At 37.8% G+C, this 17,484-nt stretch overlaps 1 protein-coding gene across 1 annotated transcript in view; it reads right to left on the bottom strand.

The window, feature by feature from the left end:
• Positions 1-17,484, bottom strand: part of ush2a (Usher syndrome 2A (autosomal recessive, mild)) — a 304,801-nt gene that overhangs the window by 246,457 nt on the left and 40,860 nt on the right. Inside the window, exons 11-13 of the mRNA XM_038291100.1 lie at positions 16,748-16,969; positions 14,245-14,338; positions 4,467-4,662 (exon numbers count right to left, since the gene is read on the bottom strand). Of these exons, the coding sequence (XP_038147028.1) occupies positions 4,467-4,662; positions 14,245-14,338; positions 16,748-16,969 (512 nt within the window). The remainder of the gene's footprint in view (positions 1-4,466; positions 4,663-14,244; positions 14,339-16,747; positions 16,970-17,484) is intronic.

The raw sequence follows: 17,484 nt of genomic DNA, 5'->3' as shown, positions 1-17,484 counted from the left end.
TCTATCTGATCGAATTCAGTTTGTTCATGTTAATGATAGATGTTCAACACGCTCAAAGGTTACCTGTGGAGTACCACAGGGATCAGTGCTAGGACCAATTCTCTTTACTTTATACATGCTCCCAATTGGTAGAGTTATTAGACAGCATGGGATTAATTTCCACTGTTATGCTGATGATACCCAGCTTTATCTGTGTATAAATCCAGATGAAGCTAACCCATTACATAGATTACAGGCATGTCTTGAAGACATAAAAACCTGGATGACTCTTAACTTTCTGCTTCTGAATGCAGACAAAACAGAAGGTATAGTCTTTGGACCAGAGTCTCTGAAAAAGAAACTGATTAGCCAGTCACTTCATTTGGATGGGATTAAACTGATTTCAGATAATAAAGTAAAAAATCTTGGTGTTATTTTTGATCAGGACCTGTCATTTAAATCCCATATCAAAGAGGTTTCTAGAATTTCCTTCTTTCATCTGAGGAACATTGCAAAAATTAGAAATATCCTGTCCAGGGGTGATGCTGAGAAACTAGTCCATGCATTTGTGACTTCAAGGCTGGACTATTGTAATTCTTTACTATCAGGAAGTCCACAAACTGTAGTTAAAAGCCTTCAGCTGATCCAAAATGCTGCAGCCAGAGTTCTAATGAAAATTAAAAAGAGAGATCATATCTCACCTATCCTGGCTTCTCTTCATTGGCTTCCTGTTAAATCCTTAATAGAATTTAAAATTCTCCTCACATATAAAGCCTTAAATGGCCAAGCTCCATCTTATATCAGAGATCTGATTGTTCCTTATGTTCCTAACAGAGCACTTCGCTCTCAATCTGCAGGTTTACTAGTGGTTCCTAGAATTTCTAAAAGTAGAATGGGAGGCAGATCTTTTAGTTATCAGGCTCCTCTCCTGTGGAACCAACTACCAGTTTTAGTCCGTGAGGCAGACACCCTGTCTACTTTTAAGGATAGGCTTAAAACTTTCCTTTTTGATAAAGCTTACAGTTAGAGTGGCTTGGGTTATCCTGAGCTATCTCTATAGTTTTGCTGCTATAGGCTTAGACTTTTGGAGGACATAGGGACCCCCATTTCATCATTCTGCTTCATTCTCTCTCTGTTCTCCTATTCTGCAGAATCTGTTAGTTCAATCTCTAACCTTCTGCTCTCTCTGCTTTTCCTCATAGAAGCTTTGCCTCGTCTGTTCCTGTTTGGCTGTGACGTCATCCTGGAAAGAAACATCAGCTGTGCTGCTTCCATCAACACCCTTGTTTATAGATGTTGGAGATCGGCCTGTTTTCCAGTGTAGTCCTGTTTCTCTGACTGTGACTGGCTGGATGTGCTCTTTAATTCTCTGACATGGGAGCTGGCTCGGAGCTCATCTGCCTGGCTGTGTGTTTCCTGGACGGGGCCGCCTTTTACAGCTGCTTTTTGTATCTCTGCTTCTGTCTCCTTGAACCCCAGTCGGCCTTGGCAGATGGCTGCTCACACTGAGCCTGGTTCTGCTGGAGGTTTCTTCCCGTTAAAAGGGAGTTTTTCCTCTCCACTGTCGCTACAAGCATGCTTAGTGTGAGGGATTGTATTTGAGTCAATGAGTCAATGCAATCAACTGGTTTTCCTTAGATAGTAAACTTTGTATCAATTTGACTGTATGATCTGGTTGAACTGTAAAGTGCCTTGAGATGACATGTGTTGTGAATTTGGCGCTATATAAATAAACTGAATTGAATTGAATTGAAATTGAATTTTTAATGTCTATACTTGTGTTACTCTTTTACTATAATGCCTGTCGCTTTGCTGCTTTTACAACACAATTTCCCTATTGTGGGATAAAAGGATTTTCTATTCTATTTCCTTCTAGCTTCTTTAGTTAAAGCCTTAGGCTTTCAGGACCAATAGGCAATATTTTCCATCTGAATTGTCTGTAAGTATTGTCTGAATAATCTGCCAGTAAGGAAGAATGAAAGAAAAGGAAGCAGAATGCTTAGCATAGGGTCCTCCTGACATTCCCATCCAATTTTTTTATTTCTAATACAATACCTATATTGCCGCTTTAAGTTGTGGCCGATACAGATATTGGACCTGAGACAGTACAAATCAAACATACTTTTATTACTTATTTCACAGTATGGACTGTCAAACAAATGTTGATCCATTGGTAGTACTTAAAGGAACTAGGAGCAGGAATTGTGAAACAATACACATGCATGTCCAGCTTCTTTTATACTAATGGGTGATTAGGCGTTACAAACCAAAGCCAACGAGCCCATCCATGTATCTCTCTATGCCTAGAATAGGATGTGTGCTGCAAAATACGCTACAATCTGGGGTCAGTTTAGGATGCGGTTGTTTCAGTGGTAGTACTGGAAGCAACTGTAGAAGAAGCTGTTGTTTAAAACAGTGGCAAGGACAACTATTGGCTTAATCTGCAGCCAGCAAACAACCACAATATACTCAAAGTCCACTAAAAGCGACACTGCCAAAAAAAAAAGACTTTATCAGCAGCATCTTGTGAGTTGAAACAAAAATATGAAGCGGGGCAGGCACCTGGACAAATATCGGAAACAAGCTCAATTCGTGGAGGGAACGGTAGCTGGATTTGGGACAGAATACTGATGCTGACATGGCTAAAAATAGATGAAGCCAACATAAAAGTTACACTAAAATTAACATTATTTACTTCGTCGCTGAACATGGTGGTTGTTGCTGTCACAAAATATATGCGATGGACTTAAAGTAAAGCGTCACGTTGTAAACAGCGTACAGGATCACCAGTGCAGTGCTATAATATATCCTATCTGTGAAGCGTTTCTGTGCTCTCCAGTGTCCGCTAGTCTAGTGAGTGCAGTTACCGACAGTGCCAGTCATGTCACTTGTTACTCTAATTTCCTCCTCCTGCCTCTAGTTCCTTTAAACAGAGAATCACAGTCTACAACCATAGGTATAAGAAATACTGAGCCTTTTATTATTAACCAATGGGTCAAAATGAGCATGAGAACAGTGAGCAAAAATCCCAAAACTGCAGAGTCTGGGAACAAAAGCTGCCATCAGTAAAACACAACCCCCCATGGGGGACTCGAATCTTGAAGTGCAAGGGGTGTCCCCTGTTTAAACCAGTATATTTCCAGGCCCCTCTTAAGTTTTCCAGAATGGTTATGGATGATCAAGAAGTGGACGTGGAGGATACCATGTAGTCGGATGCAACCAAAAAAGATACTTTTGGCACAAACTTAACTTGTCATGTTTGGAGGAAGGAGAATGCTGAATTGCATCCTGAGAACACCATACCTAAAATAAAGCATGGTGACGGAAACATGGGACTGCTTTACAAATGGGTGTCAGGATCCCAGTTTTTGTGTTCGTCTGTTTGTCTTGTCTTTTGTGTTTCTCCCTTCCACCACCAGGAGGCGCCTGGCTCCGGCTCGCCTCCTCACACACCTGCAAGCTGTTGCCTCATCACCGGACTGCTCTTAAGCTGCTGGTTGCCACTACAGACGCCAGAGTGTTTGCCAGTTTGGGGTACTCTAGCCAAGCCTATGCTGAGTCTAATCTGAGTTTTTGCATTTTGAGTTTTTGTTCTCTAGCCAAGCTGAGATCACATTGAGTTTTACTGAGCTCTTGTTTCTCCCTGAGTCTTAACTTTGTTTGTTCTTTGCCTTTTGGCAGGAAGCCTTCCTGCAAACTGGACCTTTTCGGACCACCTTCTCCCAAGTGGGATCAACTAAGTCTTACACTGAGCGACGGATTCCAAACAGGAGGTTTGGATCCAGCCACCTTTGAGCACGCTGAGATTTCTCTCTGAGTAAGGAAGTCATCTTCACCACGACCCGTTCAAGTACCACAGGAAAACTGAGTTGCAACCAGGGGCTGCATCATTCCACTCCGTCCGAGTTCTGGGTAAACCCTGTTTCGCCCTCCACCGAATCAATGAAACTCTGGAAGACCAACACACAGACTTGAGTCTACGTGTCTCTTCTTCTCTGGAAATGTGAGTGGCAACAAATCCTCTCCTTCAAGATTAACAACTCAAATTCCCCACTGAGCCTTAATCTTATAGTCTGTCTTCCCCTCGTCTTCCAGTTTCCCAGCCGAGCAGAGTTCGGAGGAACTCTGCACCGAACTCAAAATACTCTTCAATAAAACCCATTCAAACATTTACTCTGTGTCTCTATGTTTGGCTTCACTGCATGTGGGTCCGAGCTTTAGATAAAATCATGACAATGGGAAACATTTGGCCTCTGTCATTACGAACAAAGGTTATACTACAAAGTATTGAGTTGAAAATTAAATTAACAAAATCACATTGTCCTTATTTTACTTCTTATTCATCTTTGTGTAAAGCAGTTTTAATAAAATCTCTTGGAATGAACAAGGCTTCTATTCATATTTGTTTTGTATCTGTTATATTTAAAATATTTTAAAAATATGATTTCTATTTTACGATTCATTAAATTTTGCAAAAGAGAGGGCACCTGTAGTATTGTGCATGCAGTGGTCACAGACTCCTCCTCCTCCACGATAGTGCTCATGTGGATGCTCGTCAGCAAGGACATCATAATGACAAGAAACAGCATGACCATAACACTGACAGAGTCTGCAGTTCATAGGCTGGAGCTGATCACCTGACCTGAAGGGTTTGTCATTGTAGAGTGGTGCACAGCGTTCGCACTGAAAAACAAAATGAACAAAAATATTTTATGTCAAACAAGAATTATGAAAACACATCTACTAGCATTTTACATAATGGTAAAAGTCACAGTAGTTACATTACAAAGTTTGAAAGAAAAACAATGGATTTCCAAATTAAAGCATTAGTTTCTGAAAAAAAAAATCAATGATAAATTATCTTTTTTAAATTAGTTATTAGTTAAATAACTTGTGGTTACATTTACAGTAACATATTAGTATTTGCTACTGGTCCAGGGGGTACCAGGCCTTTCCCTTATAGGCTGCTGCAGATGGGCACCAGCCTCACTGTGACATTGACGAATGAAGCTCCAGAAAAAGGATCGGAATTATTATAAGAAAGTAAACATAAAAGTAAAAGAGGAACAAGTCAGCAGAACCCAAATGAAAAGTAAAACAAAAACCCATTCACTTCTAAGAGTGATGTTCATTTTATTGCTAAATCAGCAAGTTAAAGATATGAGTTAACCATTTAGTGCTATACACTGAGGTTTTGGAGGTTTTTAAAAAGGTAGATTTAGTGTTTAAATCTGGCCTGTTTTCATCATAAGAACCAAGTGGTACCAATTATAAAGTCTGGCCCAGTTGGGACAATCAACCTTAGATCACTGCTCTGTTTAAGATCCATTTGCAAGGAGTGGCTAAAGATATGTTTATATGCCTGTAATAAATACCAGGCTATATGATTGCCCAGTTCACCCCCCAAAAACTGGTCCCCAAAAGTACCTATAAGTTTGCACAAGGAAAGGGATCTTATAAGTGACTTGTAACAGCTATTGCTTTTACAAAATCCCACTGTCATATAAAAAAATAAACATACCAAGGTATATGTAGAAGGGAAGTGGAGTTGCGTTTGTGCCTGTATGTGTGTGGGCGGTCGGAGGGGTTGGTGGGTGGAGGTGGGGTAGGGGGGTTATAAAAAACAATCATTTCTTTAGAAGAAAACAGCAGAGGAAGGAAGCAGCAAGTACAAGTCCTTTGATTATGTTCAGCAGTCAGTACAAATTATGCTGGACAAGGGGGGCATCAAATGGCAGGATTAAAAATGTATTAAAAAACACAGGAGTTCCTCCCATGTGTAAAACATGTAGACCTGCACTGGGCCTATTATGTATGACACACAGACGAGAGGGTGTTCAGAAGGTAAAAAGGAGGAGGGGGAGAGGGTTGATGAGGACTTGGGGGAGGTGATATAATTTTGGATTTCAGGGAAAGAAAGTATGAAAAAAATAGCAACAAGAATAAATCAAACAGCAGCAAGTAATATACATTATGTAAGATTTAGTGAGGAGAAACAACAGGAAAAAAATAACAATAAAACAAGAGGCAAAATCCTACAATCCTGCATTTGGTTGGGGTTGTGCAGCTAAATTGAAGTACATTGTTTAATAATCCACTATAAAAATGTATGGAACAAAAAGTTATAGAATCAAATTATATTAATTTTTTATACATCTATGACCCCTTGCCTGTATGTCTTTTTCCAGGGTTATTACTGAATAAAAAAAACTGAATATGATTACCATGAAAGGGTTTTTCTAAAAAAAAAAAAGGTTGACTTTGGAGATATGCGTCAAAGAAACGTTCTCATAAAGGGCAGCAACACAATTAGGGTCGGGAATTGATAAGATTTTCACGATTCTGATTCCCTTATCGATTCTGTGAAACGATTCAATTTCTTATCGATTCTGTGAAACAATGAATTTGGTAAGTGCACGGTGACATTCCTCTACCTTTGCCTGGGACGTTCTATTTCTGCCTGCCTCGGCGAAAACAGAAGGCAGTGAACGGGCGCTGCCAGCCTCTGAGCCAGCCATGCTACCCGTCTCGTCACAGTCACCTAAATCTAATGGGGAAGGCATTTAATGAAAAAGCATTACTGTAAAATTTCGGGATATAAACTCATCTCCCTCTGATTTAAATAAACAAGTGTCACCTTTCTTTGATCCCTGAACTGCAGAGCAAAGTCGTAGCAGGTTTAATAACCCCAAGAAGAGGCAGGAAATTGTTTTTTTTCCAGAAATGGCCTATGATTTACTAGGAACCTCATTAAGCACAGCCAGTGATATAAAACTAGCTACTTACCACCAGAGTTGCCTTCCATGCTACGTTAAAATGTATACCATGTTGTGTGCACAGGTGTCTCTGCATGTTGGATGTATTTCCTCCCGCGGATGTAATTGCCAGTTTACATCCAAACTTTTGTTCGGTTTTACCAGATGGGACTTTTCTAGACTTACGCCTGGTCACGTTGTACTCGCTTACTGAATGCAGTGTGCGTAACTTGCGTTAAAAACGTGACGCAAGTCGTGCCCAGAACTAGGCTCTGGTGCTGCCTGGAAACCTTAAGAGAATCGTTAAGCGAGCTGCCAAACAGTGCCATGGAATTGGAACACACAGAACCGGTTCTGAACAGAAAACGGTTTTTGATTCCATCCCTAAACACAATGATTCCAAACATTAGCTGCATCTACTGAACTAATTTACTGCATCTTCAGCTTGTGCTAATTCCAGAACAGGATCATTACAAGGCAAGCTTCTTTCACTTTTCCATAAACCTAACTGGTTTGAAGCCCTAGAAATTGTGATGTTCTGTTTATTGTGAAACCTTTTTTTAAAAAACCAATTAATTTGTTTTCAGCAATTTATGCTACAGCTAACTTACCATCTAGAAAGTGGACCATTCTTTCTTGGAGTTTAAAAAATATGTCTACTTTTTTGATTGTGGCTCTTTTCTCTGGCATGTTTCACCTATCGATGCTACTTTCTACCTTCTGTCCAAAAGCTCTTTGAACCTCACTGCTAAACTTGTCTAGAGCTGTTGAATCCAGGAGTAGAAGATTTTCCATCTATGGGTCTCTTTTCATTTCTTTTGGTACCCTTCTGCTTCCAGCCTTCCTCATTTTCCAAACTTCTCTTTGTGGAAAACAAATCTTTCTGTACATCTCTCCCATCTTTCCATCTATCCACCTCCTCATCCCCCATCAGTCTCCACTGTCCCTCGACTACTTGTTCTCATAGTCACGGTGACTATGTGAGCTGAAAATATTACCATAGCAAATGAAAGAGTTTTTTTTTCTTTCGTCTCTTTTCTTTTTATACAACATTGCTTTACCTTCCCTCCCTCCCTGCCTGCTAATTAGTCGAGGGACTGGTGTTTGGGAGTTAAAAGAGGAGCGTGCACGTTAATTCTACTCATACAAAAGGTTTTGATGCTGCTCCATCATCTACATGCAGCAACAGAGCAAAAAACGAGGACACATGAAGAAGATTGAGTCTGTGCATTTCTAATTCACAATTTGTTGGACCCTCTTATTTGCGTTAGGCCACTATAATCCTTATTAAGAGTTAAGACCTTATTTCTGTTTTTTTTCAACAGTACTGTAGTTCTGTCAGTGATAAACCATGATTCTAAATCACTCACTCTAAAAATATTGTTTTTTTCAATCAATGTTATGTGAATATAGTGCTCTGAAAAATCTTTGTCCCAAACCGATTTTTGCTTTTTATTATACTGCCGTTTCATTCAACAAACTTCACTTTAAAGATAACCAAACTAAAACAAAGTACAGCATTTGTTGCCCAAATTAACTGCTGTCAAGAGCACTTGTTTTTAAAATCATCTTGTAGTACATTTGACAAATTTTTAAGAGAAACTTTGTGCTTTGGGCATCAACAATCTGCTTAAGATCATGCCACAGCATCTTAATCAGAAGAACTTTGACTAGACCAATACAAAACCTGTTTTTAATAAGTCTGTCAGAGATAAACCATTATCATGCTACATAACCAAGCTATGCCCAAGATCGATGCTATGAACTGAAGATATCAATCTTTTAGGATTTTCTTAAAAAGCAGGATTAATGTTCCTGTAAATTACCTTAAGTCATTCACATCCTGAAGAAACTAAAAATCTCCAGATCATCTCAACACCACCACCAAGGTTTATTGCCAATATGATGCAGTTTTACTCCAGCTCAAACAAAATAAACACCTTCCAAAAAGTGTTCCTTTTATTCAGCAGTAGTTATGGCCTTAGAACGCATGGTGTCTTTTTTTCCCCAATTTCTTTTTTTGCTGGTGAATCATTAACGGGTTCTTTACTGCCACATGTTTCTCCATTTATAGATTCTGGTTCGAACTGTTTGCATGAGAATTAAAGCCTTAATAAAACATTCAGAAGTGATAAAGTAAATAAGAATAGATAAGGCTTTTTCCCCCCATCTATTTATTAATAAAAACTCTGACAGTAACTGACAATGAGTTTAAGTTTCGTTGGTGAATCTGAACTCTGCTCCACCAAAAAAATTTAAATAAAATATGTTAAAGTGAAATGAGGATTTAAAAAGATGGATATAATTTTTTCACATACAGTGCTGTGAAATCTCCATCAGGATCCCCCCCCCCCCCCCCCCCCCCCCCCTCAAACAAATTATAATATTTAAAAACCCCTTATCTTAGGCAAAGACATTTGCTCTGATTAAAAAACTACAAACTAAATCTGTAGGAGAAATTTTGTTATTTACATACATACTTTGCACTCAGCCCAGAATACTGTATAAAAGAAAAAAAATATCGGTTTGATATAAAATTTTCATGTAAAATGCAATATCCCAATGGCTGTAAGCAGATAATCATCATGATCAAGAGAAATGATGGCCTGTAAACATCTGGTTTGAACTTTGTGATATGATACATATGCAAAAGAAAACGAAAAAGAAAAAAAAAAAACTATCAGAGCAGGTCATATGTTTCTAGAGACTGCAGCTGTGTGTGTATGTTGGTGGATATGTGTGTATTGAGTGTAAATCTAAGTACTTTGGACTGTGAACCAGAGGAAGGAATAACATCTTATTTTCACTCTGACTGTTGTGACAAAACCTGCTGAGTGAGGCGACTACTCTAATGGATATGTGGACATTCAGATGGCCTGTCATAAGCATCTGTGCATGTGTGCGTGAGTGTAAATCCACTGGGAACACTCATCTTATCCTAAATGCCATGACTAATTTCACGCTCTCGCAGCAAAGGTCATGGCACTTGCTAGTATGTGTGTGGCAGTGCTTGTGTGTATACATCCATGTCTTGTGTATCTACAGAAAAGTTAACCTGGTTAACTCGAGTGGAGGTGAAAATCTGCTGCTGGTGCAGCCTTCAGCGACAGAAAATCTGGAAAACACCACTTAACGTCAGTAGAGATCAGACACTGTTGTCTCACACAGGGAAGCGAGCTCAAATAAACAGCTAGAACTGGATTTGAAAATAGCAACTGACAAACTTAGAAAATCCCTTAGCAAAAAGTAGTATACTTGAAGTAAGTTCTATTAAGAATACTTAAGTATAAGTTTAAAAAGTATACTGAACAATGTACTTTTAGTGTACTTGAAGTTGTTAGGATTCCAGTTTGTGTGGGTTGTTTTTGTGTGTTTCTTCTCTCCACCACCAGATGGTGCCCTGTTCTCGTTGGGCCTCCTTGCACACCTGCGGCTCGTTGGCTCTTTACCAGAGGAGTATTTGAGCAGCAAGCTGTCACTACCTCGAGGCCAGAGTGTTTGCCAGTATTGGGTACTCTAGCCATACTGAGATTAGCAGAGTCTAACCTTAGTCTTGTCCCTCCGAGTCTAAGGTTGTTTTGTCTTTGTTCTTCGGCAGGAAGCCTTCCTGAAACACTGGATAAGCCTGGACCTTCTATAAATGTCAAAATGTGTGAATTGGGGACATTTGCTCTCCGTCGTGTCTACTGCTAGCAGGTTCTTGTGCTAAATGAAAATTAGCCCCTTATGCTTTCATTTCCAACTTTGACTTCCCCCACTTGTGGTTAGGGAAAAAAAAAAAAAACACAGAAAAGCGCCACCTTCTTATAAACCAAATGGATCAAAGTGAGGAGAAAAAAGTAGCGGCTTTCTAGACCGAAAAATACGGTACATTTGTAGCAGAGTGATGGTAGAATTCTTGCTGTTATTCGGTTATAATACTTTTCCAAATCGAACATTTCCTGAGTGACATCTGTTGTAAAGGTTTATAAAATTCAACTGAAATGCACAGGCCCCAGACATTCACTCATATGCTCTCCTACACAAAGGTGCAAACACAATTTTATCCCTGTTGGCAGCTTTGCAGCACAATCTGATGCAACCGTTTTAGTATTCAAAGGTCAGCTTTATTTACATGTTTCAAACTCAGCTGAATTGTTATATTTATACTAGTAGTAAAATGAAACATACCATTATGTATATTTCTAATACAATTTCTGATTAAGATAAAGTGAGCACTATAATGCAAAATGTATGATATATCTTTCAGTCTTGACTGAATCCAGTGGTAGTAGCAATATGCAGACAGAGTGACAGAATAAGAGATCAAGTCTGACACAGAGTGCACATAAAAAAGAATCAAAAGACAGAGGGAGAAAGTAGGAGAGTCCAAGCGTACCTTTGTACACATATGGCTTTCGGCATGTATGAGTGTGTGTGAGAGGGAGCCAGTTTTAGTGTGTGTCTTCTAAGGCCCCTGTTGATCATTTTGACACATGTCTGAGCATTTCTGTCACTTTAATGTCACTCTGGAAATTCTACAGATTAGTACAACATCCTTCATGGTGCTAGGCCGATCCACATCAACAGAACGTATGCAATATTAAACACTAATATTCCCCACAGCCTTTATGCTCTAATATTACAAAGACAGAAGAAAGGTCTTGAATATTCACTTGAAGAGATGGCATGGACAGGTTTAAAAGAAAAGTGCACACAAACATCAAAAGAAAAGAGCTCTTTGTAGGCAAATGCAGATATTATACAATGATGTGTTTCAGATAATCAAAGCTCCTACAGAGAATAGGTCACATTAAAAGATGTCCTCCCTACTTAAATCTGGTGCATCTCCCAGCTCAACAAAAGAAGTAAGAAAAAAGGAAAGAAACAGCTTGGGAGGATGGATTAATCTGAGGCCGATAAATATATGGAAGCAGGAAAGAGTCAAACAGAAAAGAATTAGATACATAGAAAGTGCAGACATAAAGAGTGGTACAGGGTGGGGGTTATACAAAACGTTTGAGTGAAACGAAGCAAAAGACAAACAGAGGGGAAAAAAGGGCTGATTAGAGATGCATGCTGGGGGAATGTCATTGTTCTAGTCGATTTGAGACATTATTTGAACAGCGACTCAGGAGAGAACGACAGAGTATGAGAGACAGAGAGTTATCAGTAAAGAAAAAAAGGATAAAGGTTGTACTGGGACCTAGAGAGTAGAGAGACAACTGTAGTCTATAAAAAGAAAGCATGAAAGATTTTTTTATATTAATACATAGGCACCTGTTTATGTCTGGGAACATTTTCCACGACAACTTATTTTTTATTTTTATTCTTTATTCAAACATGGGTGAATGGAGAATGATATTTGTTTTGCTTAAAAATAATCTGAGAAGTTTTTAGTTGTTTTCGGTGAAAATTGTAAATAGACAATGGTGTTCACTGGTTCCTCTATAAAACACTAAAAGCCAACCTAATGCACAGTCACTGGGGCATGAATGATGTAGAAGTAGTAAATAATGTAGGTTGTCCTGTGTGACAGTGTATCAAAGCAGACATTCCTGGATATTTCACTCGACCAATGGAAACTAAAGCTGAGATGATGGCAACTGCTAGTGACATAGGCTTTTTTATTTTTTAAAGAAACAACCATTCATGGATGGCAGTTTAGATCCGAACATGATTCAACGGGAAAAGACAGCAGTTTTTAATGACAAACTGATAATTCTGTGCGTTACTATAATATTGCTTAAATAGAACATATCAGGAATCAAGGATCTTTCTTTGTCTCCCTCGGGAGAACCTCTCCCCAGACAGGAAACAGCTTCACCGTATACAACATACAGTCCACAACAAACTGAAGTCAAATACAGACTAGGTTTTAATCAAATACCATATTTTTTTCCAGTAATAGGATTTAAAATATCTTAAAAAAAGTAAAGCTAAGCTTCATTAATGGACTTATGAAATAGAAAAATTGAATTTAATCTTAGTCAATACAATCTTGGAGAAACAAAAACATGCACACAATTGAAGGACTCAAGTGCTGCTAATGTTGTATTAATTGTATCCACCTCTACAGTTATTGGTCATGTGTTTCTTTTTTTCCAATTAATTTTCTGTTAATGATATCTAAGTTTTACTTTATTATTTATTTTAATTTTAGCCTGAATTGTCTGTCTAAAGTTTACAAGGAGAAATATTATCGCAGTGAAGGCCTGATCAGATCAAATACATTTCATCTAAACCGATTTGGTCTGAGTGGGAAAGAATTTTCACTTGTAAAAAGAGAGGTGTATTTCTCCAATCACTATTCTGATTGGCGTCCATGTCCTGACCCGTTCGGATCTTTGGAGTAAGATTATCTCCATTGTGCATGTGTGCAACGTTAGTGTTACGTTTTTCCACCTTTTTTCTGATAAATTAGACCGTTTCATGCATGTTTAATTGATGGAATCTGCTCAATCACTTGTTCATGTATAGACAATCTTTATCAGATGTAAGCATAGATTTTGAATTCCAATGAATCAAGATTTAGATTGGGACAGTGAAATTTTGCAGATGTTAACGTAACAATAGTGTACATTTTTACCCAAGTATTAGCTTGAGCTGAGGTAAATTAAATTAAGATTATACATCAAATGTGGAGTACAGATGCTCAGTCGGAGCTGCCTTCTCCAAACCTCTATATAACTTAAGAGGCTCTGATCTGTCACTGAATAGGTCACTTTACAGTTTGATTTTCTGTTAAAACCAGGTACTAACTGAGCTAAGCAAATAGAATTCTAACCTACCTAACTAGATATATTTTTAGCTTTCATAGTAGGTTTTAATAAAGGGGGGATAATGGCATTGTAAATCCATGACCTAAATCTGCTAAACAAAAAAGTTCAGCCAATTAGATTCCAAAACACCAAGGGGGAAAGTTCCTTTCTACGACAGTGCATGGGAAAGTAATTAAACTTTTATGCATTTTTATTGACATTATGTCATAAAACGGTTCAAGTACTCTGCAAACAACGAATAGTTGAGGTCTACAAAGAGCGATTAAAAAGCGCCCTCTTAATTTGCAGTCAAAACTTTTAAAAAACTAAGGGCAATAGTTTAAACATTTTTTAAGGATATGAAGAATTAAATTTGCGAGGGAAAAAAGAAGAAATTTATTTACATTTAAAAAAATCATGTATTTTGTTGTAATTCCTTAAAAGTTCCCCTGATGTTAAAAAGTGATTAATCAGAACCCTGAGAAGTTTTTGCCCACAGGGATTTTCTCTCTCTTTACATTTTGAGCCCTGCCGGATTTATACAGTAACCTCTACATGCTTTAAGATGCTTGGATCTAATTCAGACATTTATAGTTGCATCTAAACCCCCTGTTAAAGCATAAAAGTGTGATGGTTATGTATTTAAATAGGTGAGACTTTTCAAAATGAACTGAAGGTTTTTATCACAAATAGTTGTGTAGAGCGATGTCATATTGCATGTGAGGTCAGCTTTATCTATATGATATAATTATTGAGCAGTTGTTACTCACATTATTTCCCACGGTGTGGCTCTCAGGTAGACACAGACAGCGGTAAGGGGTCACACTGGTGTCACACTGATCTGCATGGCCGTGACACTCACATCTGTTCAGGGAAAAGTTGGGTCATGGTGTTAGAATAAATATAAAAAATAGTGAAAGTTACTTATGCAACGGAAATTAAAAATACGTTTTACAATGAAAAAAAAAATACAAAGACTAGAAAACCATTGATAGTGCAGACCCCTGCCAAGCAGCTAATTTTGCCCCTTATTATGACTTACACCTAAAACTAAAACTCACACATGATCTGGATTATTACCAAACTCAAATGATTTGTTTCCTTAGAATAGTATAAAATTCCTTAAAATTTGTTCATAAGTTTTAAAGTAATCCCGCTAACAGAAAAAAACAACAAACAAATATTTCTTAAAACATTAGCCAGAGACTTTAAACGTTTAGCCACAGAACAAAGGGTAACCATTAAAAGTTGTGGATTGTCCACAAGCCTAAATTTGCATGCCAACTGCAACTGTTTCTTCCATTCTGTGTGGCGAAAAACCCACTTCAAGAATATTACTGCCACCTAAAGCTGCAGTGAGATATGTATCATCTTATTCTAGTTCAATGCAATGTGATTTAAATTGAGTGCCTCTGCGATTTAGAAATTGTGTTTAGTTAAATTGCAATTATATTGTAAATGCAATTAATGCCGTGGGTAACAGATTTTTGTCAAACCTGAGTAATGATGCTGACGTTTATGGCATAAATATGGCCCATCCTCATATATTTCAAACACTAAAGACAAAATACACAGCACAGAATCTGGACTGATCAGGATTTTTAATGCCTCTACATTTTTCATTCTATCTCCTTCCCCTCCTGTTCTTGTATTTAGGATGCAAAGTTGTGCCTTTCATCTTTATGCTACAGTATGCTTTTTCGTGGAATATGTTTGGCCTGGAGTTGAATTATATTTTGTGAATAAATTCTCATATTTTGAATGGAAGTTGTTATGCCTTTACTCCATATGTGTGCAGTTACTGTTTGACCATGATTTGAGCTTGAGTCAAACTCTCATTTGTTGTCCTAAAACACAGCTGGTTGGGCATGTGTTCACAGAACAAATGACAGTCCAAAACTTATTTGATTAAATATAAAATAACATGAATGAATTTAATTGCGAAATATTTTTACGGTCTCCCATGTGTGGGCATTGAATAAAAACAGTCCACCATCATAAAGAACATGAGACAAAAAATCAAAGATTCAGTTAAATATTTCACCTTTTACTTTCAAAAGGAAACACATTTTAAATATCATTGAAAATCTTCACACCAGCAATCTGCTTAAGCAGATATCGCAATGTGCAAGTCTGTGCATCCCTAATAATATCACTTTTCATTCTCCTCCAATATTAATGTTTACATGCTTTACCAAAAGAAAAAAAAAATACGGAAGACGAATTAAACAGAAAGGAGTGACATGCATGAATGAAGATCGCACAGATGAGGTTTCAGCAGCATTAAATCTGTTTCTCCTACTTCACTGTAACAAGCTACTAATTAAAACAGCTTAGAGGGAGGGAGAAGGAGAGAAAGAAGATGATTGCCTCCTGCATAATCCTATAATTACCACAGTCATAAAAGACAGTCACTATGTCAGTCACAATGTCAGTGTAATGAAAAGATGTGTTCACAATTACTCTCAAAAAGCTCTGCTGAATCCCAACAGTCTGTGTGGAATATTTTTTTCTCAGCTGTGCTCACTCACTTCTTACAAATCGGTTCTCCAATGTTTCTTTTAACCAATTATGACATTTATATTGGCTTTGATATGATAAAAATGACGTAAATAATGAAAAATCCTGACTCTTTAAACTTTTTTATTTATTTTATTCTACAAATATTTTTTTTTCTAACAAGAGAATTTGGAACCAGAACTACCAAAATTGCTTTGCCACCCTCTAGAATATTTAAACAGCTATAGGACCCAGGTGCATTATCAGATCCACACTAAATTGTATGTGCTTCCTGATGACTGACTGTTTAACATATTGCAATGGCAAATTGAAAACATCTAAAGCCCACCCACCGCCACTCACTGAGGACAAAGTAACAAGTTCTGATGAAGATTGACCGCTAATGAAAGGCTTCAGATGTTATAAACTGGAAGAGACTAAAATCTCCATGAGATTTTGAGGACTTCTCGCTTGTGTTAAACTAAGCCTGATTGAACATAATATCAAAGGATGTAACACTGCCTAGAGGTGAGAAGCAGAGGTTGTGGGACAGGATTTCAGAACACCCATGATGGTGACTCATGCCATTACGGTGTGGAGGTAAGGGAGGTGTTTAACACTGCATGCAGCTTTAATGATATTTAGCATTTGGTCAACTCAATATTTATGTTTTTTTTTTAGTAGTTCTACAAATTAAAAGCTTAACTTTATCTGAAAGATCAGACACCTTCAAGAACATACTAAGACAGACAGTATATCTTCAAAGACTTTTACCTGCCACTGATTGTGATCTCACTTATGGCAAAGTGTCTGTGTCGCTGGTCGACTCCATCGGCTCCGGTGTGGTATTGTCCTTTCATATGTATTCTGACCTGGGAAGCTAGCACCATCTCTTGCAGGCCAGGAGTTTTATAGAAGTCATTATATCCTGGCCTCGGATGTGGCTGTGTGGTCAGGAGACTAAAGGTGATATTACCTCCTAAAAGTGGCACATCACTGGTGTACAAAAAAAAAAGAATTAGTGTAACAAAGTAGAAAAAAAACAAACAGTATTTATAGATGAAAGAATTAAAACACTATCTCAAAATCTGAATAAAAAAAAAATCCTCTCTGAAATTAGAGAAACACTGCTTTCCTGGTTTTCCTAAGTGCTACCAATTTCAACTTTTTATTTCAGGTCAAACTTGCCGATTCTGTTTTTTCATTCATTCCAAACTCGGCAAACTGATTTGTACATTCCCATTTCCTACAAATATATACACAAGGGATGTGAACGTTATCTCTTTTTTCTAGTTACAGAACAGCATTGCAGATAGTGGGCCAGTGTGAGAAAAATAAATCGAAGATGAACTTTTCGAACAGTAAATTATGAAAAATATGAATCTGGCTAAGTTTTATAGATCAAGTACTCGACATGGACATGTTTGTTGCACGCTGAATCAGAATTGGCTGCAATGCAAAAATCTTGTTTTCAAATTTGAAACATATTTTAGCTAAGAAAATTTATGCTA

Source organism: Cyprinodon tularosa, unplaced genomic scaffold, assembly GCF_016077235.1.
Source record: "Cyprinodon tularosa strain WSP-4 unplaced genomic scaffold, ASM1607723v1 ctg293, whole genome shotgun sequence".
NCBI lineage: Eukaryota > Metazoa > Chordata > Actinopteri > Cyprinodontiformes > Cyprinodontidae > Cyprinodon > Cyprinodon tularosa.
Note: the sequence above shows the minus strand (reverse complement) of the source record. Positions and strands in the feature narration are given on the sequence as shown.